Source organism: Leuciscus leuciscus (genome assembly GCF_965113295.1).
Source record: "Leuciscus leuciscus genome assembly, chromosome: 19".
In the NCBI taxonomy this organism is placed as follows: Eukaryota; Metazoa; Chordata; class Actinopteri; order Cypriniformes; family Leuciscidae; genus Leuciscus; species Leuciscus leuciscus.
The window spans coordinates 38,689,006-38,716,089 of record NC_138743.1 but is presented as its reverse complement, the minus strand read 5'-3'; the positions used below and the strand labels follow the sequence as shown (position 1 = coordinate 38,716,089).

General features: G+C 42.4%; 1 protein-coding gene and 1 pseudogene across 2 annotated transcripts in view; both read left to right on the top strand.

Moving 5' to 3' along the window:
* Positions 1–27,084, top strand: part of LOC309482478 (NLR family CARD domain-containing protein 3-like) — a 199,886-nt pseudogene that overhangs the window by 45,188 nt on the left and 127,614 nt on the right. The window contains exon 2 of the transcript XR_014211700.1: positions 7,977–8,410. The product of XR_014211700.1 is annotated as an NLR family CARD domain-containing protein 3-like (transcript). The remainder of the gene's footprint in view (positions 1–7,976; positions 8,411–27,084) is intronic.
* Positions 2,432–27,084, top strand: part of LOC309482539 (stonustoxin subunit beta-like) — a 45,748-nt gene continuing 21,095 nt past the window's right edge. The window contains exons 1-3 of the mRNA XM_082148001.1: positions 2,432–3,349; positions 24,882–25,055; positions 25,146–25,289. Coding sequence (XP_082004127.1) covers positions 24,895–25,055; positions 25,146–25,289 — 305 coding nt within the window. The 5' untranslated portion in view covers positions 2,432–3,349; positions 24,882–24,894. The remainder of the gene's footprint in view (positions 3,350–24,881; positions 25,056–25,145; positions 25,290–27,084) is intronic.

The window sequence follows — 27,084 nt, the reverse complement described above, 5'->3', positions numbered from 1 at the left end:
GCTCCAGTTAAAATGTGTTCTGTCTCTTTCACTCAGTCTGCTCCCTGGTTCACCCCTCAACTCCGGATTCTGAAAACTAAATCCAGACTGCTTGAGCGCCTCTACAGAAAAACTGGTCTTACTATTCATAAAGAAATGCATAAAGCTCATATGTCTCACTATAAGGACTCAATCGTACAAACCAAATCACATTACTACTCTGGTTTAATGAACTCCAATAGAGGCAACACTAAGTCACTGTACTCCATACTCAATAAGATTCACCAGCCACCAGACTACCTTCCTTCACATATGTATTCCACTGCCACTTGTAATGCCCTCCTGTTATTTTTTAATGATAAGATTCATAACATTCATCGTCATATCGATCCAAATATTCTTCCCACCTCTTTATATGATCCTCCCCAACCATCACAATTATTATCCATCTTCCAACTTCCCAGTCCCTCTGAAATCGCAGAAACAATCCGTAAGTCAAAGCCTTCTACTTGTCTGTTAGACCCCCTTCCCACTAATCTGGTCAAATCTTGCCTCCCCTCTCTGCTCCCCCTTATCTCCATCATCATACATGCATCTCTTACCACCGGTATTGTTCCTTCCCTTTTCAAAACTGCTGCAGTCACTCCAATACTTAAAAAGCCTGGTTCAGATCCAAACATTTTTTATAATTTCCGTCCCATTTCTAATCTACCCTTCATCTCCAAAATTTTAGAAAAAATTGTTGCTGCCCAGCTCCACACTCACCTCACCCACAACTCCCTCTATGAACCCTTCCAGTCTGGTTTCCGTCCACTCCATAGCACAGAAACTGCCCTCCTCAAAATAACTAACGATCTTCTCATTGCAGCTGATTCTGGTTTATTGTCCATCCTGGTTCTCCTTGATCTGAGTGCGGCCTTTGATACAATTTCTCATTCCATCCTCCTCCATAGGTTATCCTCTATCGGCATTGTTAACACCCCTTTTCATTGGTTTCAGTCATACCTATCAGGCCGCACTCAGTTCATCACTATCAAATCCTTCCGCTCCCAGCCGTCTCCAGTCACCTCAGGAGTGCCCCAGGGGCCCCTCCTCTTCATCACATACATCCTTCCCCTTGGCAATATTTTCCGCAAATTTAACATTCAATTTCACTGTTTCGCGGATGACACCCAGCTTTACCTTTCCAGCAAACCAAACTCCACACTTCCTCCCTCCTCCCTCACCACCTGCCTACAAGAAATAAAATCTTGGTTCAGTTCAAATTTCTTAAAATTAAATACAGATAAAACAGAACTTCTTGTCATCGGCACCAAAAACACCCTCTCTAAATTTGACCGTTTTTCTCTCCTCATTGATGATACCTCAGTTTCCCCTTCTCCTCAGGTCAAGAGTCTGGGTGTCGTCCTCGACAGTACACTATCATTTCAATCTCACATTAATAGCATCACACGGTCAGCTTATTTCCATCTCCGTAATATCAACTGTCTCCGTCCCTCCCTTACCATTTACTCTGCTTCCATCCTTGTTCACAGCCTGGTTACATCGCGCATTGACTACTGCAATTCTCTTCTTTTTGGCCTCCCTCACAAAACCCTTCGTAACTTCCAGTTGGTTCAGAATTCAGCAGCACGTGTTATAATTAAAACTCCCTTTTCCCACCACATCTCGCCTATTCTTCAACAACTACACTGGCTACCAGTTCAATACAGAATTGAGTTCAAAATTCTCCTGCTCACCTACAAGGCCATCCATAACCTCGCCCCTCCTTACATATCAGATCTCCTCCATGTTGTCACCCCGTCCCGCTCTCTCAGATCTTCTTCTTCCACCCATCTTTCTGTTCCCTCTTTCCGCCTCAGTACCATGGGGAGCAGAGCCTTCTGCTGCTCTGCACCCAAACTCTGGAACTCTCTTCCGCCTCACATTAGGAATATTAACCCTCTGAGGTCGGCAAACGCGCCCCCGCGTTTTGCTGGATTTTCTTCACATTGTAGTACAATAAACTTAAATTACTCCGTCATTTATGGTTATACAGAAAAAAGAAATATAAAAAAAGAATCTGTGATATTTCTACTTTTGTATGTGTCCACTTACAATCAAATCAAAACATTGTGCTTTTGTAAAATAAAGAAAATAAACAGGGTGTGCGTTCTGCCTCTCCGCCGCGGTGAACTTTTTTTTCTTGAGCACGTCTATAAACTGAAACAAAACTCAGCGAATACTTCTCACACATTTATGAGCCATATACCTTTATATACATTTAAGTGTGTACTTTTAAATGATCGGATTCAAACTGAAAACAAATATTCTCTGTTTATGTAATTTGTATAAAACCAACAGGATGTTCAGTATCTCAAACGCTTGCTAATTATTTTTTAATTCGACCACGCCCACTCGCGCAAAAGAGATTCACATGCAAATCTCCACATGGGACGCGAACGCCCTCGTTACCTCAAACACAAAACACCAAAAAACTTCACAAGTCTCTGCTTTTCGTCGAGTTTGGAAGACGCGCTGTGAGCTTACATTGGATTTACCCCAGAAGAAGAAGAACGCGATTTGAAGACAAGAAAGATGTAAGGTAAGAAATTCTTACTTATTAGTTTATGGTATTGTTGCATAAACTTCACATTGCAGTTGAACTGTTGCTAGATATATGGTGAATATTATACTATTTAGACCCGTGTTTACTGTTAAATACTGTTTGTGGATATCTGCTCAAACATAGATATGTATAACCATAATGTTTAATATTTTGGAGCGCGATGGCGTTTGAATGTATCATATTTTGGAGCGCGCTGTGGGTTTGAATGTATCATATTTTGGAGCGCGCTGTGGGTTTGAATGTATCATATTTTGGAGCGCGATTGCGTTTGAAAGGAAAAATGCACCAAACATTAGGCTTTATGTTTTTACTATTATCTCATTTCATATCATCATAACGAATGGAAACATTTGAAGTAACATAAGATAATCAATATATTTTTCTCTAGCATTGTTACTGAAATCTTTTGGAAGATTTATAGGCTGCTATAGGTTATTGTTATAATTATTTTATGCAGTACTGCACATAGCGTATGCCTACAAGGCACAACAAACATGGTGTTCATTATATTATATATTGTTGGAAACATTTGTGTGTGTGTGTGTGTGTATTCTGTGAATTTTAAAAAGCAATTTTAACCAGAAAAATCTAAAATGTATTCCCAAAATCGTGCAGGCCTAGTTTCTCTTGATACCAGTATGTTCACTTTTTTTCTTTTCTTTCAGGGACCAGATGCAACTGAGTCCTGCTGACTTCAACATTCACATGAGTCTCTGTACATGAACATGGTAAAGTGAAAATCAAACACCTTGGAAATGAAAGGTATGTACAATGTTTTTAGGAATGGCACAAAGGTCTCTGTCTTTGGATCATTGTTTTCAATGTGCTCTTTTGTCATTTGTTGTGTATTTTTGGATTATGTTGTGTTGTAAATAAATCCAAACAATCTAAAAGCCATTCTTTTTTAAATCTCCTCATTCTTTGTGCAAGGTTGCTCTGAATTACAGGGCCTGATAGCTCCTAATAGGGCAGTTAGGGGAGTGTCTTTGTCTTTCTCAGGTGTTGAAGGCTTACATATTCATGAGATGATCACGCCTCTTCGCATATGGCTTTCTCACACAAAACACGTCTTAGAAATTTTAAATCAATATATTGTCTTATCTGAATGAGCAGTCAGGGTGATTTTCACATAGTTTTGGAGCAAATATTCTAGGCTACGTGATACAATTTTCAAAAGTCTTGTGAAGAAATAATCAGTATGGGTTTCATGGCCTTATTTCAGTGACAATTTTTTTTGGTATTTTCACAAACCACGCATAAATGTCATTATCTCAAAACTACAAACTTTTACATACATGCTGCTGATATATTATTGTAGCAGAGTTTGTGCTAAATACAGTGTAATAAGACTTTAGCCATGACAATGTCACAAGTAACAGAAATAAGCACAAATGTCAGAGCATGTCAGAACACCTCCAGGGCCAGAAAACAGCTCAGACCTCAGAGGGTTAACTCGCTCACAGAATTCAAATCCATACTCAAAACTCACCTGTTCAAAATATCTTACTTATTGTGAAATACACATTGTCCCGTTTACTTGTATTTGTGCCATGTTTTATTTTAATTTTTGCTTGTTTGTTTTTTATATATTCTTGTGTTTTTATTTTGTACAGTGACCTTGAGTGTCCAGAAAGGCGCTTTTAAATAAAATGCATTATTATTATTATTATTATTATTATGTTGTTGAAGCCCCTCCTTGAACTGCCACCTTACCGTGGTGGAGGGGTTTGAGTACCCGAATGAACCTAGGAGCTATGTTGTCTGGGGCTATATGCCCCTGGTAGGGTCTCCCAAGGCAAACAGGTCCTAGGCGACGGGTCAGACTAAGAGCGGTTCAAAACCCCTTATGATGCCCAAAAAAAGGAGGACCGTGACGTCGCCCGGTATGGCGCAGCCGGGGCCCCACCCTGGAGCCAGGCCCGGGGTTGGGGCTCGTATGCGAGCGCCTGGTGGTCGGGCCTCCCCCCATGGGGTCCTGCCGGGCTCAGCCCGAAGGAGTGACGTGGGGCCACCCTCCCGTGGACCCACCACCTGCAGGAGGGACCGTAAGGGGCCGGTGCTAAGTGGATCGGGCGGCAGTCGAAGGCGGGAGCCTAGACAATCCGATCCCTGGACGCGGAATCTAGCTCTAGGGACATGGAATGTCACCTCTCTGGCGGGGAAGGAGCCTGAGCTTGTGCGTGAGGTTCAGAGATTCCGACTAGAGATAGTTGGGATCACCTCTACGCACGGCTTGGGCTCTGGAACCACACTCCTCGAGAGAGGATGGACTCTTCACCACTCTGGAGTTGCCCATGGTGAGAGGCGGCGGGCTGGTGTGGGTTTGCTTATAGCCCCCCAGCTCAGCCGCCATGTGTTGGAGTTCACCCCGGTGAACGAGAGGGTCGCTTCCCTACGCCTTCGGGTCGGGGATAGGTCTCTCACTGTCGTTTGTGCTTACGGGCCGAACGGCAGTGCAGAGTACCCGGCCTTCTTGGAGTCTCTGGGAGGGGTGCTGGAAAGTGCTCCGACTGGGGACTCCATCGTTTTACTGGGGGACTTCAACGCCCACGTGGGCAGCGACAGTGACACCTGGAGGGGCGTGATTGGGAGAAACGGCCCCCCTGATCTGAACCCGAGTGGTGTTCTGTTATTGGACTTCTGTGCTAGTTACAGCTTGTCCATAACGAACACCATGTTCAAGCATAAGGGTGTCCATCAGTGCACATGGCACCAGGACACCCTAGGCCGGAGGTCGATGATCGACTTTGTGGTTGTTTCATCCGACCTCCGGCCGTATGTCTTGGACACTCGGGCGAAGAGAGGGGCGGAGCTGTCAACTGATCACCACCTGGTGGTGAGTTGGATCCGATGGCGGGGGAGGAAGCTGGACAGACTCGGCAGACCCAAACGTACTGTGAGGGTCTGTTGGGAACGTTTGGCCGAATCTCCTGTCAGAGAGATCTTCAACTCCCACCTCCGGCAGAGCTTCGACCAGATCCCGAGGGAGTCTGGAGATATTGAGTCCGAGTGGACCATGTTCTCCACCTCCATTGTCAACGCGGCCACTCGGAGCTGTGGCCGTAAGGTCTCCGGTGCCTGTCGAGGCGGCAATCCCCGAACCCGGTGGTGGACACCGGAAGTAAGGGATGCCGTCAAGCTGAAGAAGGAGTCCTATCGGGCCTGGCTGGCTTGTGGGACTCCTGAGGCAGCTGATGGGTACCGACGGGCCAAGCGGACTGCAGCCCGGGTGGTTGCGGAGGCAAAAACTCGGGCCTGGGAGGAGTTCGATGAGGCCATGGAGAAGGACTATCGGTCGGCCTCGAAGAGATTCTGGCAAACCGTCCGGCGCCTCAGGAGGGGGAAGCAGTGCCCTACCAACGCTGTTTACAGTGGAGGTGGGCAGCTGTTGACCTCGACTGGGGATATCACCGGACGGTGGAAGGAATACTTCGAGGATCTCCTCAATCCCGCCGTCACGTCTTCCATTGAGGAAGCAGAGGCTGAGGGCTCGGAGGCGGACTCGTCCATCACCCAAGCTGAAGTCACCGAGGTAGTCAAGAAACTCCTCGGTGGCAAGGCACCGGGGGTGGATGAGATCCGCCCTGAGTACCTCAAGTCTCTGGATGTTGTGGGGCTGTCTTGGCTGACACGCCTCTGCAACATCGCGTGGCGGTTGGGGACAGTACCTTTGGACTGGCAGACCGGGGTGGTGGTCCCTCTTTTCAAGAAGGGGGATCGGAGGGTGTGCTCCAACTATAGGGGGATCACACTTCTCAGCCTCCCTGGGAAAGTCTATGCCAGGGTACTGGAGAGGAGAATCCGGCCGATAGTAGAACCTCGGATTCAGGAGGAACAGTGTGGTTTTCGTCCCGGTCGTGGAACACTGGACCAGCTCTATACCCTCTACAGGGTGCTGGAGGGCTCATGGGAGTTTGCCCAACCAATCTACATGTGCTTTGTGGATTTGGAGAAGGCATTCGACTGTGTCCCTCGCGGTGGCCTGTGGAGGGTGCTCCGGGAGTATGGGGTCCGGGGCCCTTTGCTAAGGGCTATCCGGTCCCTGTACGACCGGAGCAGGAGCTTGGTTCGTATTGCCAGCAGTAAGTCAGACTTGTTCCCGGTGCGTGTTGGACTCCGGCAGGGCTGCCCTTTGTCGCCGGTTCTGTTCATAATTTTTATGGACAGAATTTCTAGGCGCAGCCAGGGGCCGGAGGGGGTCGGGTTTGGGGACCACACGATTTCATCTCTGCTCTTTGCGGATGATGTTGTCGTATTGGCCTCATCAGACCAGGACCTCCAGCATGCACTGGGACGGTTTGCAGCCGAGTGTGAAGCGGCTGGGATGAAAATCAGCACCTCCAAGTCCGAGGCCATGGTTCTCAGTCGGAAAAGGGTGGCTTGCTCGCTTCAGGTTGGTGGAGAGTTCTTGCCTCAAGTGGAGGAGTTCAAGTATCTTGGGGTCTTGTTCACGAGTGAGGGAAGGATGGAACGGGAGATTGACAGGCGGATCGGTGCAGCTTCTGCAGTAATGCGGTCCCTGTACCGGTCTGTCGTGGTAAAGAAGGAGCTGAGCCGCAAGGCGAAGCTCTCGATTTACCAGTCAATCTACGTTCCTACTCTCACCTATGGTCATGAGCTGTGGGTCATGACCGAAAGGACAAGATCCCGGATACAAGCGGCCGAAATGAGCTTTCTCCGTAGGGTGGCTGGGCGATCCCTTAGAGATAGGGTGAGAAGCTCGGTCACTCGGGAAGAGCTCAGAGTAGAGCCGCTGCTCCTCCACATCGAGAGGGGTCAGTTGAGGTGGCTCGGGCATCTTTTCCGGATGCCTCCTGGACGCCTTCCCGGGAAGGTGTTCCGGGCATGTCCCACCGGGAGGAGACCCCGGGGAAGACCTAGGACACGCTGGAGAGACTATGTCTCCCGGCTGGCCTGGGAACGCCTCGGTGTCCCCCCGGAAGAGCTGGAGGAAGTGTCTAGGGAGAGGGAAGTCTGGGCATCCCTGCTTAGACTGCTGCCCCCGCGACCCGGCCCCGGATAAGCGGTAGAAGATGGATGGATGGATGGATGGATGTTGTTGAAGACATTACGTTGTTTCAATGTACAGATCTTGTAAAAATTTCAACGTTGATTTTGAAGTGTTTGTGTTAACCTTTTTCAACCCTTTAGCATTAAACATTATATAAACATTGTTTTAACGTTGAAACAACAACTGACATGATTACAACCATATTTCAACGTTGAAGGTTGAAGGAATTATTATCATCTTATTGTAATTATCTGAATTTTTAAAGTATAATATTGTCAAGTAATAATAATAATAAAAAAATTAAATAACAATTTATGTTAGAGAAATAATGTATATATATTGTCATGTTTGATTTGTTCTCTGTGTTTCCATATGCAGATCTGAAGTCAGTTTCTCATGATGGAGAACAGAGAGAGCAGCGAGAGATCTTCATCTCCAGAACCCAGCTGTGTGTCTCTGAAGAGTGACAGATCCATGGGTAATCCTCCTGCATTCAGTGATGAAACAGTGACCCCTAACCCCAGCTGTGTGTCTATGAAGAGTGACGCATCCATGGGTCCTCCTCTTCATTTCAGAGATAAAGCAGTGACCTCTGACCCCAGTGATGAAACAGTGACATCTGACCCCAGCTGTGTGTCTATGAAGAGTGACGCATCCATGGGTCCTCCTCTTCATTTCAGAGATAAAGCAGTGACCTCTGACCCCAGTGATGAAACGGTGACCTCTGACCCCAGCTGTGTGTCTATGAAGAGTGACGCATCCATGGGTCCTCCTCTTCATTTCAGAGATAAAGCAGTGACCTCTGACCACAGGTGAGATATATATATATATAAATATATATCCAGTATTAGAGACATCAGACTGACTCATAATAAATGAAACGGCTGGTAGAACTAAAGTTAGCATAATGTAATGTAAATTAACAAATGTGGAATGAAAATTGGAGTTCATAGAGACCAAACATGCTACACATGTGATTTTGGTTAACCATAGTATGCAAGTCTGAAACATGAATTAAAGAGCTTAAAAGTGAGAATGAATACATCATTCTTGAAGTCGAATATACAGTAAATGTATCCATTTAAAAAATAGAAACTCCCAAAGCCAGAGGTTTTTAACCCTCTGGGGTCTGAGGGGTTTTTGGGGTCCTTGAGATGTTCTGACATGCCCTGACATTTGTGCTTTTTTCAGTTGCTTATAAACATATTAATGGCAAAGGTGTAATTACACTCTATTTAGCACAAACAGGGCTACCATAATATGTGAGCAACATGCATGTTTGTATTTTTGAGAGAATAATGTTTATGCATGGTTATTGAAAAAACTAAAAACTAAAGTTTCTGAAATAAGACTTTTGACTAATGGATGTCGTTGCCTAGAGTTTTTTCTTCAAAATGATGTGAAAATCATCCTACCTAATCATTCACATAACACAATACATTGATTTAAATCTTGTAAAACACTTTTTGTTTGTAAAGGCAATATGCGCACCGATTCAACACCATCATGCATATTTAGTGATTCACACCTGAGGAGACAATGGGGCCCGCATACTTCATGAGCCATTCATTCAGGTGTGTCACCTATAGCCACAAGAAAGAATGCAAGAGCAATATATATATATATATATATATATATATATATATATATATATATATATATTCTACCAAATTGGTTCACAGTTGGAAGCATGTCAATTTTTTATTTTTTTTTGCAAATTGTGCTTGCAAATTGTATAATATCCAAGGAAAACATGTCTAGTAATTGTGCAGTTAATTCTCATACTGTATTTTCAGTTTTGGAATATGTATCCTCTCCCCAAATTTGTCAATAATAAAACACAATAAAAATTATTTAAAGAAAAGGCTTATATTTACCTTTTAAAATTTGTTTACATCTACCTTGTAAATATATTTTTTTATTAAAAAGGTTACAATTACAACAACAATTGAAGTGTAATCTTTCTTTGTAAAAACTAAAGTATACATTTTATCATACATATTTCAAAGTTAAGGATTCATTACTTCGAATATAGCCTACATTGACAAAACATACTATATTTAACATATTTGCAAAAATTGGCAAACAAAAGCTTATTTGAGGTGGCAGATATTTTACAGTAAAAATGTGTAATCTATCCAAAACTAATCAACGAAATGTTGTCTTTCATATGTCTGTCACATACGTCTTTCGTTTTTATTATAAGGAATATAAATGTTAATTTGCAGTTTAATACGTTGCTTATACAAATACATTTTATTTCAACATATTTCAGTCGATTTTTACTCAGTATAGCAAAATAGTTTGCTAAAAGCAGATCATTCATTCACACACAGAAACGCAATTTAAACCGTCTTTTTGCGAGTTGTGGTAAACAGCGCATCTCTGCCGTTCATTCATTCACACACAGAAAACGCGATTCACTTGGGAATGAAAAAAACTTACTACAGCATTCCATCCGCTCCTCGAAATACCAGCACTTCTGAGGTACATTTTCCATTATTATTATTCCTCACAGCGCTGCGAGACGGTGTAAACAAGTACAATGATCTGATTAAACTTGTGTTTTCTCGAGCTGATATGGGGGCGTTCACAGGTTTGCGTGGATTGCCTCAGTAATTTGCGTTTGAATAGCGCGCGCTCTCCGTGGGCGGGGCAGATTAAAAATAATTAGATGAGATGAGAACGACTGACATCTCGCTCTTTTCTTACAGATTACATGAACTGAGAATATTTGTTTTTTACATAAATTACTTCATTTAAAAGAAGAGAATTCAAGCTTCATGCCTGTGTGTCTGTATGCCTGTTTGACTGAGCTACAGTTAGTCCAAAATGCCGCCGCTAGAGTTCTTACGAGATCAAGAAAATATGATCATATAACACAGATTTTATCATCACTGCATTGGTTACCTATAAAGTTCCATATTAATTACAAGGTATTGCTACTGACTTATAAAGCCCTAAACGGCTTAGCTCCAGTCTATTTAACGGATCTTCTATCGCCCTATAATCCATCGCGCTCTTTAAGATCACTAAATTCAAGGCTTTTGGTCATACCTAGGATATCCAGAACCACCAAAGGAGGGAGAGCATTTTCACATTTGGCTCCAAAACTCTGGAATAGTCTTCCTGATACTGTTCGTTGCTCAGACTCGCTCTCCCAGTTTAAAACTAGATTAAAGTCGCATCTCTTCAGCCAGGCATTCATATAATCCTACAGTTCAAACTACAATCCGGCCTCTAGCTCATAAATGCCAGAGGAGAACTGGCCCCCGACTGAGCCTGGGTTCTCCCAAGGTTTATTTTCTCCATTAGGTCACCTGATGGAGTTTTAGGACACCATTAGGTCACTTGATGGAGTTTTTCGGTTCCTTGCCACTGTTGCCTTTGGCTTGCTCAGTTGGGGATATTTTGGGGATATTTAATTTAATTTTATCAATCAATAAATTCCTCTTGAAACAAATTTTGTTGTATTATTTTAATTTAATACTGTGAAGCTGCTTTGATACAATCTGTATTGTGAAAAGCGCTATACAAATAAACTTGACTTGACTTGACTGAGTATTCGCTGAGTTATGGTTCATTTTCGGACGCGTTTCAGAATGGACTACACTGACAGAGAGAAGGCAGAACTCGCTTCGTGTTTATTTTTCTTTATTTGGCAAAAAGCAAAACACTTTGTTTTTATTGTGAGTATACACAAAAATAATACACATTTAACAGAATCGATTGATGTATGAAACGTGTTTGTAATGTCAAAGTCAACAGAGCAAAATGAATCTCTTTTGAACTGATAAAAAAAAAAGCAAGCTGGTATCGCCGGCGATACCGCCGACCCCAGGGGGTTAATGTCATAAAAAAACAAAAACGTATTTCATAGGGCCCTAAGCATGGCTGCCCAAGCGAACAAGGAAAGGCATGAGGCATATTTTTTGGCATGAATAAGTACTTAAACGACAAATAATCATTTGTTGTATGTTACATTCAATCTTGTGTTCATATTTACGGTCAAGTTCTTATGATAAATATTGGCGCATTCCCTTTGACGTAGGAGCTAGTGATGTGTAATGGTTTAGTAGTGGTGTCCCATTTCTTAGAGGGAATATTTTCAACCCTAACCCACTCTGTTTCAAGGGTAGGGTAGGCGTAGGGCAGGGAAGGGCAGGGCAGGCGTAGGGTAGGGTTAGGGTAGGGAAGGGTAGGGTAGGGCAGGATATGACAGGATGGGTTAGGTTAGGGTAGGGTAGGGTAGGAAGGGGTATAAAATAGAATTGGGATTGGGCCTTAACTGCTCCAGTGAAACTAGCAAGAAACAAATAATGTGAGACTCAAAAACACACCGAATGCACACAGAGACAATACAAGATTGACATCTGCATTGATTTACTATATTTTTATTTATTTATATATTTAAACTTATTTTTTAAATATGTTCTTTGTTTTTTTTGTGTGCCATTTTTGTTGTTTCAGCAGAGGCGTGGATAGAGATGATCAGACTGGAGATTCTCCTCAACCAGTGAATGATGAACTACAGAGAGTCAAAGACCGACACAAAACCAGCATGAAGAACAAGTATGAGAGATTATTTGAGGGACTGAAACTCCAAGAGAATGAAACCCTCCTGAACAGGATCTACACACAGCTCTACATCATAGAGGGAGAGAGAGAAGGAGTGAATGAACAACATGAGGTTTTACAGATGGAGAAAACAGCCAGAACACGACACTCACAAGACACTCCAATCTACTGCAATGACATCTTTAAAGCCTCTCCTGGACCAGGACGCGAGGAGAAAGAGCAGATCAAGACTGTTCTCACTAAAGGCATCGCTGGAATCGGGAAAACCGTCTCTGTGCAGAAGTTCATTCTGGACTGGGCCGAGGGAAAAGACAATCAGGATGTAGATTTCATGTTTGTTCTTCCATTTCGAGAGCTGAACTTGATCCGAGATCATCAGTACAGTCTTCACAGACTTCTGCTGGACTTTCACACTGAACTTCAAGATCTGGACTCAAAGATTTATGAGGAGTGTAAAGTTGTGTTGATCTTTGATGGTCTGGATGAAAGCAGAATCACACTGATGTTTTCAGACGCTCAGGAAGTTTCTGATGTGACTGAGACTTTATCAGTGGGTGTGTTGGTGTCAAAGCTCATGAAAGGAGATCTGCTTCCCTCGGCTCTCATCTGGATCACCTCCAGACCAGCAGCAGCCAATCAGATCCCCTCCAAATACATCCACCGTCTGACAGAGATTCAGGGATTCAATGAGCCTCAGAAGGAGGAATATTTCAGGAAGAGAATCAGTGATGAGCATCAAGCCAGCAGAATCATCTCACACATCAGAAGAGCAAGAAGCCTCCACATCATGTGCCACATTCCCGTGTTCTGCTGGATCTCCTCCACTGTGCTTCAGAAGCTCCTGGAAGAAGATCTGAGTGCAGAAATCCCTCAAACTCTGACTGATATGTACATCCACTTCCTGCTGATTCAGATCAACATGAGGAATCAGAAGTATGAAGAGAGAGATCCAGAGAAACTCCGGCAGTCCAACAGAGAAGTGATTGTGAAACTTGCTGAAGTGGCTTTCCATCAGCTGTTGGAGGGCAATGTGATGTTCTATGAGGAGGACCTGAGAGAGAGCGGCATAGACGTCACTGACGCCTCAGTGTATTCTGGGATTTGCACTGAGATCTTTAAGGAGGAATCTGTGATTCATCAGAGGAAAGTCTACAGCTTCATTCATCTGAGCGTCCAGGAGTTTCTCGCTGCTTTCTATCTGTTTTACTCACATGTGCTCAAGAACAAGGAACCACTGCATAAATTCAGACTTTTCAGATCTAATGAAGACCCTCTGTATGATCTACTCAAATCAGCAGTAGATAAAGCCCTCACGAGTGAGAATGGACGGCTGGATCTGTTCCTGCGGTTCCTGCTAGGCGTCTCACTGGAGTCCAATCAGAGACTCTTACAGGATCTACTGACACACACAATGAAAAGCTCACTGACCATCAGGAGAACCACACAGTACATTCAACAGGAGATCAAAGATGAGCAGAATATTAATCGTCTCTCAGCTGATCAATCCATCAATCTGTTCCTCTGTCTGCTGGAAGTGAAAGATCAGACTCTGTCCAGAGAGATTCAGGAGTTTGTGAAATCAGACAAACACTCAGAGAAGAAACTCTCTCTGTCTCACTGCTCTACAATCTCCTACATGCTTCAGATCTCAGAGGAGGCGCTGGATGAGCTGAACCCCATGAAATACAACACATCAGAAGAGGGTAGAAGAAGACTGATGCCAGCTGTGATCAACTGCAGAAAAGCTCTGTGAGTGTTTAATCATTAATAGCTAAAATCCTTTTTTTAATAATGGATCTTACATCTTCAAAGGGGTCATAACATTTTATTTTTATAATTTTTTTTATATTCCTTGAGGTTCACTTATACTAGGGGTGCCAAACTCAGTTCCCTAGAGCACAGGTCTTCAAACCCTGGGTCCCCAGGATGATTTAAGGAAAATGGAGTTACTTTTAAAATAAAATAAAAAAAAATTCATAAAATCATAGTATAAAAGGAATAAATATGCTAAATATATTTGACTTAAATAATGAACAGACTAATAATACATAAGAAAAAACTGAGTTTGGGTTATTTTTGTGAGGCGCTCCAAAAACAAGTTGACGGAAAGGAAACCGAGACGACAGAAAGCGCGTCCTGTTTGTTTTATTTATTTTACAAAAGTACAATGTTCTGTTTTATTGTGAGTGTACACCGAGTGTGTCTGAGACCGCGCTCGACAGTGAGCGAGAGAGACAGAGTGTGTCCGAGAGCATGATCGACAGTGCGTGAGAGAGACCGAGTGTTTCAGAGAGAGCGCTCGACAGTGAGCGAGAGAGACCAAGTGTGTCCGAGAGAGCGCTCGACAGTGAGCAGGAGAGACCGAGTGTGTCCGAGAGAGCGCTCGACAGTGAGCGAGAGAGAACGATCGACAGTGCGCGAGAGAGACCAAGTGTGTCCGAGAGAGCGCTCGACAGTGCGCGAGAGAGACTGAGTGTGTCAGAGAGAGTGCTCGATAGTGAGCGAGAGAGACCGAGTGTGTCAGAGAGAGTGCTCGATAGTGAGCGAGAGAGACCAAGTGTGTCCTAGAGAGCGCTCGACAGTGCGCGAGAGAGACCGAGTGTGTCAGAGAGAGTGCTCGACAGTGAGCGAGACCGAGTGTGTCCGAGAGAGCTCGATCGACAGTGAGCGAGAGAGACCGAGTGTGTCCGAGAGAGCGCTTGACAGTGAGCGAGAGACACCAAGTGTGTCCGAGAGCGCTCGACAGTGCCTGAGAGAGACCGAGTGTGTCCGAGAGCGAGCTCGACAGTGAGCGAGAGAGACCGAGTGTGTCCGAGAGCACGATCGACAGTGAGCGAGAGAGACCGAGAGTGTCCGAGAGCACGATCGACAGTGAGCGAGAGAGACCGAGTGTGTCCGAGAGCACGATCGACAGTGAGCGAGAGAGACCGAGTGTGTCCGAGAGCACGATCGACAGTGCGCGAGAGAGACCGAGTGTGTCCGAGAACGCGCTGGACTGCGTGAGAGAGACCGAGTGTGTCCGAGAGCACGATCGACAGTGAGCGAGAGAGACCGAGTGTGTCCGAGAGCACGATCGACAGTGAGCGAGAGAGACCGAGTGTGTCCGAGAGCACGATCGACAGTGAGCGAGAGAGACCGAGTGTGTCCGAGAGAGTGCTCGACAGTGAGCGAGAGAGACCGAGTGTGTCCGAGAGCACGATCGACAGTGAGCGAGAGAGACCGAGTGTGTCCGAGAGCGCGCTCGACAGTGAGTGAGAGAGACCGAGTGTGTCCGAGAGCACGATCGACAGTGAGCGAGAGAGACCGAGTGTGTCCGAGAGCACGCTGGACTGCGTGAGAGAGATTGAGTGTGTCCGAGAGCGCACTCAACAGGGTCGGTAATGCAGGGAGTCTTGTGATTGGTTGTCAAGCTAGCCAATCAGGATTTAGCAACCTCATCTCTGACTGGAATTATGGCATATTGTAACGCTGGGTTGCGTTGAGCAAGCGAGCCGTCAGCGCTTAGCGAGCACTCAGGACGGGTATCAGGGGAGAAAGCAAATGAAACGTGCATGCGAAAGAAAACGTCTGCGCACATCCGAATGAACTTATTTTAAATGCAAGATTAGTTTTCGTTCACTCTAAATACTTTCTGATTTGCGAGACGAACATTTCTCTGCAAAACTCAGTTCACGTGTGTGCGAGATGCCATTTGGCGTGCTCAAAATATGATCTTGCATGCGCAGAATTGTGGCAGAAGAATAACCCCATATTGTTTCAAAGAATAGTACAACGGCGAGCGCATCAAGTATAAATGCCTCATCCGTTTGGGGAGGCTCACGCTACGGACACTGGTGAAAGTATGTTGAAGCCTTCACGCGTGACCAGTCTTCGTTTAGTTTTGCATTGTGTGGGTAGATGAACAAGACCGGGCAACAGAAATTACTCAGGCCAGATTATATTCTGCATGAATAAAAAGACAAATTAATTCAATTCAATTTGTATAGCGTATTTTCACAATACATATTGTTTCAAAGCAGCTTTACAGAAAGTGCATTTCAGAAATGTACATAGAAAAATACAGTTAGTTAATCATGTATTAATTTAGGGCATAACATATCGCTGGCGTCGAGTCGTCTCTTCACAGGCGTCGAGTCGTCTCTTCACTGGTGTCGAGTCGTCTCTTCACGGGTGTTGGGGCATCTGAAGTTTCCATGAGAGGCTGGATACAAACTGGAGCTGACGAACTCTATTTACCTCGGGACTAGCGTCCCGAGATAACAACAGAAAAGCAGATGGGAAATAATTAGCATAGCTGCTGTTCATAATATTAATGCATTCGATCTGATTCAACTGTAGTATAAAAGGTAAGTATTATGTGAATGCTTGGCTAAAGAGATGCGTCTTTAATCTAGTTTTAAACTGGGACAGCGAGTCTGAGCCTCGAACAATATCAGGAAGGCCATTCCAGAGTTTAGGAGCTAAATGTGAAAACGCCCTCCCTCCTTTAGTGGACTTAGATATCCTAGGAATGACCAGAAGCCTCAAATTTAGTGATCTTAAAGAGCGCGATGGATTGTAGGGCGATAGAAGTTCCGTTAAATACCAGGAGCTAAACCATTTAGGGCTTTATAGGTCAGTAGTAATACTTTGTAATTGATACGGAACTTAATAGGTAACCAGTGTAGAGATGATAGAATTGGTGTTATATGATCAGATTTTCTTGACCTAGTAAGAACTCTAGCAGCTGCATTTTGGACTAACTGTAGCTTGTTTATTGAGGATGCAGGACAACCAGCTAATAAAGCATTACAGTAATCTAGTCTCGAGGTCATGAATGCATGAACTAACTTTTCTGCATCAGAAACAGATAGCATGTTACGTAGCTTAGCAATGTTTCTAAGGTGGAAAAAGGCTGTTCTTGTAACATATGAAATATGATTTTCGAAAGACAAGTTGCGGTCTTGTATAACACCCAGGTCTTTTACTGTAGTGGATAAAGTAACAGGACATCCTTCTAAATTAAAGTTGTATTGTAAGAGGTTTTGTGGGCAGTTTTTTGGACCAATAAGTAATACCTCCGTTTTATCTGAATTTAATCGCAGAAAATTACACGTCATCCAGTATTTTATATCTTTAACACACTCTGTCAATTTAGATAATTTAGTGTTTTCATCTGGTCATGATGAAATATATAATTGAGTGTCATCAGCATTTTCTTATAATATTACCAAGTGGCAGCATATATATTGAGAATAGCAGAGGGCCTTAGACAGATCCTTGCGGCACTCCATAGTTTACTGACGTTATCTTCGCCCATTTAAACAGACAAAATGGTAGCGGTCTGATAAGTACGATCTAAACCAGCTTAATGCCTGTCCATGAACACCAGTGTAGTTTTGTAGTCGATCTAAGAGTATTTTGTGATCTATAGTGTCAAACGCAGCGCTAAGATCGAGTAAAACTAGTATAGAGATACAGCCTTGGTCAGAAGCTAGAAGTAAATCATTTGTAATTTTAACGAGCGCAGTTTCTGTGCTATGATGCCGCCTGAATCCTGACTGAAAATTTTCATAGATATCATTTTCTTGAAAGAAAGAGCACAATTGAGCGGACACAACTTTTTCTAGTATTTTAGACATAAATGGAAGATTTGAAATGGGTCTGTAATTTGCTAGGTTATTATGATCTAATTGTGGTTTCTTAATGAGAGGTTTTATAACTGCCAACTTGAATATTCTTGGAACATGACCTAAAGATAAAGATGAGTTAATAATATTGAGAAGAGGCTCTTCCACTACAGGTAACACTTCTTTCAGTAGTTTAGTGGGTATTGGATCTAATAAACATGTTGTTGGTTTAGATGCAATGATACGTTTATTTAGCTCTTCCTGTTATAACCAACACGTACTACTCTGAGTAAATGCTAATTAATAATCTGTTTGTATGGGAGGGTCATAAGCATCAACATATGTTTTAAACCAATGAGTAAATAAAAACAGCAATGTAAGCACCTTTTGTGAACTTTATATAAAGACCAAAATAGAAGAGCAAAGAAACAACATTCAATGATAATTGCAAAAACATACTGCACATAAAGATATATATAGAGTTCTGTATATGGGTTGAAGTAAGATGCAAGTCTTGATTGTCTTTAAGGAGTCAAATGATGTGGAGGTTTGATGGTAAACGAAACCCAATAATTGTAGATGACAGTCATCAAACATATATATTTCCCATCAAAGGCAGTCTGTAGCAGCAATCAAATCATGAACCCTGTAGAAGTACTCAGTGTGGCATAATCCCAACCAGGACCACAAAGTTGGCACAAACTCATTCAGCAGACACAGACAAGTCCTTAGTTGAGCATGAAACAAACTATTTCCCAACAGGACTTTGTTTGACCAAGGAGGTCAGCCATGCTAATTTATTCTACTGCTCACCTGTCTCTTTATCTAAACACAGTTGTCTCACTAATACCCCTAGTGGTGAGGAGTGTAATTGCGGTCTAAGTAACTGACAGGTGTTTGTTACACTGTCCTATAGTTGTAAAGCGGTGTAGTTGTTCTTGAGGGGCGATAATTGAGGCTGAATCATAAGACACCATTAAAGCTTTCTATTTCTATTTCTATTTTCTCAGTGAAGAAATTCAAAAAATCATTACTACTACACTGTAACGGAATATTTTGCTCAGGTGATGTCTGTTTATTTGTTAGTCTAGCCACGGTGTTAAATAAAAACCTTGGATTATTTTGGTTATTTTCTATTAGTTTGCGGAGATGCTCAGCCCTGGCTGCTTTTAGGGCCTTTTTATAATGTGACATACTGTCTTTCCATGCGATTCTAAAGACCTCTAAATTAGTTTGTTTCCATTTACGCTCTAAATTACGAGTTTCTCTCTTGATAACATGCGTAGCACTGTTGTACCATGGTGCTTTAGTTTTCTCTTTAACCTTTTTTAATCTAATTGGTGCAACAATGTCTAATGTACTAGAGAAAATGGTGCTCATAGTGCTAGTCATTTCCTCTAGTTCATCTGTTTGTTTGGGTTCACTGAGCAGCTGAGATAGATTAGGTAAGCTATTTGAGAATCTATCTATAGTGGTTGGAAGGATTGTTCTGCCTGGTCGATAACGTGGCGCAACATGACAAATTTCCGCAGTATGTAGTATACAAGTTACCATGTAATGATCAGTGACATCATCACTTTGCGGTATAATATCTATATCGGTTGGATTGGTTCCATGTGATATAATTAAATCTAGTGTATGATTAAGACAATGAGTGGGACCAGTGACGTTTTGCTTGACCCCAAAGGAGTTTAATAAATCTGTAAACGCAGCCCCTAACGCATCATTTGTGTTATCTACGTGTATGTTAAAATCTCCAACAATTAATGCTTTATCGACATTGACCAATAGATCTGAGAGAAAGTCTGCAAACTCTTTTAGGAAATCAGCATAGGGCCCTGGAGGTCTATATACAGTAGCCAAGGCTAGAGATAATAGGGATTTCTTTCTTACATCTAAGAGTGTAATATTTAGCACAAGTACTTCAAACGAATTAAACCTGTGACCTGTTTTCTGAGTAACATTAAGAATATCTCTATAGATTGTTGCAACACCGCCGCCACGACCAATCAGACAGGGCTCATGATTATAACAGTATCCTGGTGGAGTAGATTCATTAAGACCGAAATAATAATTTGGTTGAAGCCAGGTTTCAGTAAGGCAAAGTACATCGAAACTATTATCTGTGACCATTTCATTTACAATAACCGCCTTAGGTGTGAGCGATCTAGTGTTTAGAAGACCTAGCTTTAGAAATTGTTTTTGTTCACTAATATTGAGATTTTCTGGTTTAATCACAATTAGATTTTTCCTAGATCCTACAGTAGATTTAATGTTTGACCTCACTAAACGAGGAATAGACACAGTTTCTATATAATGTTCTACATTGGTACTTATATCAATTAAGTTGGGACAGCAAAGACTGTGATTTGGACTTTGACTTACTAGCCATATGGTGTTTAACGTCTTGGAGATGTTGTCCGACAGAAGAGCCGCTCCAATTCTGCTGGGGTGAAGGCCATCAGCACGGAAGAGCCTAGGTCGCTCCCAGAACAGATTCCAATTATTTACAAAGAGCAGTTTCTGTTCATTACACCATGTCATTAGCCATTCATTTAGAGCAAATAATCTACTGAAACTTTCATGTCCTAGTCGGTACGTTGGATATAAGTAGCGATATCAAAGCAATCTGATTGTTTTTTATAAAGAATAGTATCGGAGATATGTTCACACGCTGTAAAAATAGAAAATTTTCGTTTGTAAATAAATGTGAAAGAAGAAAATCAAGGATTATGAATCAATTTCGATTAAATTAATCAAAACAAGCTTGAATCTGTGGCCATCTCTCGCAATTATTTTAGCCCCAGAGCTTGCACACTCATGCTTAATAAACTCTCTTCAAAAATACATGCTTCACATCATTCACACAAACTTCATACATGTTTGAATAAGACTAAAGTGCATTAACCCTCTGGGGTCTGGGCTGTTTTTGGGGCCCTTGAGATGTTCTGACATGCCCTGACATTTGTGCTTTTTTCAGTTGCATATAAACATATTAATGGCAAAGGTGTAAATTCACTCTATATAGCACAAACAGGACTACCATAATATGTGAGCCACGTGTATGTACATGTTTTCATTTTTGAGAGAATAATGTTTATGCATGGTTATTGAAAAAACTAAAAACTAAAATTTCTGAAATAAGGCCACAAAACACATAGTAAATATGTGTCAATAAGACTTTTGACTAATGGATGTCCTCGCCTAGAGTTTTTTCTTAAAAATTATGTGAAAATAGTCTTGCTTTATCATTCACATAAAACCATACATTGATTTAAATTGATGTAAAACAGGTTTGGCTTGGAAAGCCAATATGCGAGGGGGGCGTGAACAAGGAGTGGTTTACACCTTAGAATACAATGTCCCACCCACTCTGCATAATGATGAGCCATTCACTCAGGTGTGACACTGACTGAGCCACAATGCAAGGACAAAAGATATATTTAGAAGAAGACTTATATTGACCATTTAAGATTTTGCTTACATCTATCTTGTAAATATGTTTTGCTATTTTATTAAAAAGGTTACAATTACAACAATAATTACAATTTCAACAATATTTCAAGTGTACTCTTTCTTTGTAAAAAAAAATGATTAAATGCCTACATTTTATCTATGTATTCATTAGTTTGAATATAGTCAACATTGGAACAGCTAACATCTTAGTTGATGACTTTATTTTTGACAAAAATAGATATAGAAATTGCTAAACAAAAGCTTATTTGACGTGGCAGTATATTCTACAGTAAAAACTGTACCCAAATCTAGTCAACAAGATGTTGTCTTTCATATTTCGCCTGACTGTAACGTTGTTTTCATGAAATATTAGGGCATATTGTTCATTTGCAGTTTAATACGTTGCTTATACAAATAGCCTACATTTTATTTCAACATATTTCAACATTTTTACTCATCTCAGTATAGCAATACAGTTTGCTAAAACATCATCATTCATTCACACACGCAATTTAAATTTAACTTCTGGCAAAGATGAAGTTGACGATAGGCTATTGACTCGCGATCTTCGCAGTAGGCTAGTGAACGCACCGGAGAAATGCACATTTATTAGGCTACATAGTTTTTTGTTTTGGATGGTTTTGTTTAGAACCAGCTTTCTGTAAATATATTTCACATTTTTTAGACATGTGAGGCGAGTAGGCTACGGTCTGGTTAATGATGATCTCCAGTTCAAGCACCTTATGTTGTGATTGCTAGCCTATATTTACTTTAAATCCAGGAAATTTGTTAATGAAAAAATTATTAAAATGAAGATACAATTGATACAAAACGAAATTCGTTTTAAAGAAAGGATTTGTAGTTTCTGTTTTGAGGTCTCTGTGAAAGTTTGAAAGTCTTTTAGTGCGCTTTCAGAGCGCTCGCGTCCATAATGGAGAACTGTCACGTAATATTGTTTTTTCCTCATAAATGCGAACACGAAAAATAAAAGACAAAAGACTTTTAAGTAAAACTTACTCCGAAATTGTGTCCTCGGCGGAATTCGCTCTTCAAAATGCTGCCGTTCGTAGTCTGAGTTACAATCTTCCTCTGAGGAAAAAACCCGGTATCATGCATTCTTCCTCGCTGTCCAGAATCATCTGAAGGGCGTCTTTACTGGAGAAGCATGCCATACTCAAAACGCGATGAACTATCAGTAAGTCTGATGAAGAAACTGTGTTTTTATGGCATTGATCGGGGGGCGTATGCGATGCATACTAGATCACCTAAACTATTTACCATTTGAATAGCGCCGGGGGCGGGGCGGCCTCAACTCATTATAGAGATAATGAGGCAGAAGGAAAAACGGTACCTCTCCTTGTACCTCCCCTTGCTTTCAAACGGATTACATGAGTTGAAAACATTTGTTTTTTATATAAATTACTTCATTTAAAAGAAGATATTTCAAGCTTCATAAAGACATATCTCACGTGTCTGTGTGAGAAGTATTCGGTGAGTTACAGTTCATTTTCGGACGCGTTTCAGAATGGACTACACTGACAGAGAGAAGGCAGAACTCGCTTCGTGTTTATTTTTCTTTATTTGGCGAAAAGCTCAACACTTTGTTTTTATTATGAGTATACACAAAAATAATACACATTTAACAGAATCGATTGATGTACGAAACTCCTATGAAAAATCAAAGTCAACAGAGTATTTATGAGTTTCTTTTACACTGATAAAAAAAAAGCGAGCTGGTATCGCCGGCGATACCGTCGACCTCAGGGGGTTAAAGAACAAAATGACCTTTTAGTACAATAAACGAAACTCATATCAAGTGTAGTACGTACAGACAATACGTCGGTGGTCTCATACATAAATCGACAGGGAGGCCTGAGATCGCGCCCACTATGCAAATTGGCACATCAGGTTCTTCTGTGGTCCCAGGGCAAACTTCTCTCAGTCAGAGATATGCCTGGGGACGAAAATGTGGGAGCAGATATCCTGTCGAGACAGGGGCTGAGGCCCGGGGAATAGAGACTCCATTCATCCTGTGGGTGCGTCAGACAGAGTTACGGCACGCATGGAGATGAAAAAGGTATGTATGGACTTATCTAACTCTAGGGGATACGGTGAATAAGCTAAAGTCCCAAAAGGTCTGCGTTTTCCTTTAAGACTAATTAAAAAAATTGCTGACAAAATGAACACTCATAGAAAGTCACACTGCATCTGCTAGACTACAGGATAGTGGAGGGGAAGTTAAAGGCATGTTGTACTCCTTTAATTTAGAGTGTGTGCTGCACACTATTGAGAACATTGAGCTGAAGCTTGACTAGGGTTGGGCCGATAGACGTTGCCATCATCCATCGCAATGGCTGACAGACATCGCGATGTTGAGCCGGCATCGCGATACCCCACACCATGTTTCCATGGTGACTCGTCATGCTTGGCACGTGATTCACCACAGCCAAAATAGCGCTGTATGACAGATGTAGCGCTTTTATTTCTAAATATTAACAAACTTGCTTACCATGTCATCGACTATCTTCTACTCCGATTCTCAAATACGTGTAAGTGAGTTTGTTTTGTATCTTGATCTGTAACGGGAGATGGGCGGCACCATGTTTTTTTGGGCCGCAGTTCAGAGATTCCTGTCTGTTGGATTTATTAAAGCATGTGAATTCATCAGTTTCTCCCGAAATACATGAAAGTAAGTGGCCAGTGAACTGGGAGAAGAATAGAGTAAACTTTATTGTTACTTACACTGTGTATCTGATATGAATAAAACACGTCAGCAAATATATTTGAATGTATTGTTATTGCTGCTTCCATAGACACCATTTTGTATTTTACAAACTATACATGTATTGTTTTGCTATAAATCATATGTATTGAAATGTCTGAAACCTAAAATAAACATTACGTGGTTAAAAACACTGAATAGTTGTGATATATGACAAGCGCTGAGCGCCAGCCATAGCGCGAAAGCACAGTTTGAATCATGTCACTGTACATTCGCTCCTTAGTGGTCAGAGCCTGCCAAAATCGAAATTGCTGATGAGATGTAGAGGAAAATATCTAGTGGAAAATGAGAAAGTTACGTAATCCCCAGCCCAACCAAGTGTCAAGCTGTTCATCCACCAATGTGGACTACTTCTCCACAACATTTGACTTTATTTTATCTTTGTATTGCCTAAATATAATAATTATTTATTCATCTATTTTTTTTCCTGTTTTTTTAAGGTGCTACTGCTGCCCCTTTAAAGAAAAGCACCCTGAACCCAAACTTATTGTGCAGTATTTACTCTCTTCTAGTCTTGTTGACTGTAATCTCACCAGTCAGGATTGTGAAATTGTGTCATCAGCTCTGATCAGATCTGACTGTGTGTGTCTGTAGGTTGTCTGGCTATATGGTGACAGAGGAAGGCTTTGGATATGTGTCTTCAGCTCTGAGTTCAAACACATCACACCTGCGAGAGCTGGATCTGAGTAACAATGACCTGCAGGATTCAAGAGTGAAGATTATTTCTGATGAACTGAAAAGCCCAAACTGTCAGCTGCAGATACTGAGGTATTTAAGAACATATGAGAGATTATTTACAGTCTGCCGGTCATAATGTCGATGTGTGTTTGTAGATGGTCTGACTGTGTGTGTCTGTAGGTTGTCTGGCTGTATGGTGACAGAGGAAGGCTGTGGTTATGTGTCTTCAGCTCTGAGTTCAAACACATCACACCTGAGAGAGCTGGATCTGAGTAACAATGACCTGCAGGATTCAGGAGTGAAGATTATTTCTGATGGACTGAAAAGCCCAAACTGTCAGCTGCAGATACTAAGGTATTTAAGAACATATGAGAGATTATTTACAGTCTGCCGGTCATAATGTCGATGTGTGTTTGTAGATGGTCTGACTGTGTGTGTCTGTAGGTTGTCTGGCTGTATGGTGACAGAGGAAGGCTGTGGTTATGTGTCTTCAGCTCTGAGTTCAAACCCCTCACACCTGAGAGAGCTGGATCTGAGCTACAATCACCCAGGAGAATCAGGAGTCAAGCTGCTCTCTGACAAACTGAAGTATGTGGGACAGTAAGAGGCCTGGTTTACACCTAATATTGAGATCTGCCTCAGGTGATCTGACCACAAGTCGATTACTCTCATTTGGATGTAGAGCTATTCCAGCGTTATGGATGTGACATTTATAGTCAAAACTTTAAATATAAATTCTAAAAGATTGTAGGGCTTGGCAGTATACCGGTTCTTATAGAATACCGGTGTTGTTATGATATTGTTATGTTTTATTTATGATATTAATTTTTAATATACCATAATACCGGTGTATGTCGCTTTAACAACGATCGGAACGTCGCTTTTCAATGTTGCACTGTGGTGAGGGCACAGTTGTATGTGTTACTAACCGTGACAGTGGAGATGGATAGGTTAAACTATAATTGATAGCTGTCAAGTTATATTACAGTGTTTCCCATGCATTGGTTCACAATATCAACACAGCCTTTTGGAAAATCTATTTGTGGTTGGCATTGACATCGTTGAATAAACATGAGCGCTGCAGGTTTGCACTGCAAGTCAAAACGCAGCGCGGATGTTTTTATATGAATGTATCTGAAGTGAACTGACGGTCTTTAGAAAAGTGTCAATGTTTTTTTCATTTAATCTTTCTTTATCTTTCCTGATAAAGCAGCGGTTATGAGCACTGCACTGCTTTGTGTTCAGCCGTTACCGGGGAAACCGCTGTTTCTGCTGGCACCTCTTCGTAAACAGCCTTGCAAACCTATATTAATACTATTGTGGATTTATTTCCACATTATTCTCTTATGACAGTAAAATAGGGCATTCTAAGTTAATCTACTGCAGTATTGCCTCTCTCATTCAGTAGAAAATGTGGTTAACACCTAGTCATGCTTGAAAAAAAAAAAAGAATGTATTTATTACCAAAATATTGAATAGGACTGTCTGTTAAGTGGTTAATTTTTAATCTAATTAATTACATGATGTGGCGATTACCTCGGATTCAGGAGGAACAGTGTGGTTTTCGTCCCGGTCGTGGAACACTGGACCAGCTCTATACCCTCTACAGGGTGCTGGAGGGCTCATGGGAGTTTGCCCAACCAATCTACATGTGCTTTGTGGATTTGGAGAAGGCATTCGACTGTGTCCCTCGCGGCGGCCTGTGGAGGGTGCTCCGGGAGTATGGGGTCCGGGGCCCTTTGCTAAGGGCTATCCGGTCCCTGTACGACCGGAGCAGGAGCTTGGTTCGTATTGCCAGCAGTAAGTCAGACTTGTTCCCGGTGCGTGTTGGACTCCGGCAGGGCTGCCCTTAGTCGCCGGTTCTGTTCATAATTTTTATGGACAGAATTTCTAGGCGCAGCCAGGGGCCGGAGGGGGTCGGGTTTGGGGACCACACGATTTCATCTCTGCTCTTTGCGGATGATGTTGTCGTGTTGGCCTCATCAGACCAGGACCTCCAGCATGCACTGGGACGGTTTGCAGCCGAGTGTGAAGCGGCTGGGATGAAAATCAGCACCTCCAAGTCCGAGGCCATGGTTCTCAGTCGGAAAAGGGTGGCTTGCTCGCTTCAGGTTGGTGGAGAGTTCCTGCCTCAAGTGGAGGAGTTCAAGTATCTTGGGGTCTTGTTCACGAGTGAGGGAAGGATGGAACGGGAGATTGACAGGCGGATCGGTGCAGCTTCTGCAGTAATGCGGTCCCTGTACCGGTCTGTCGTGGTAAAGCGGCTCAGCTCTCGATTTACCAGTCAATCTACGTTCCTACTCTCACCTATGGTCATGAGCTGTGGGTCATGACCGAAAGGACAAGATCCCGGATACAAGCGGCCGAAATGAGCTTTCTCCGT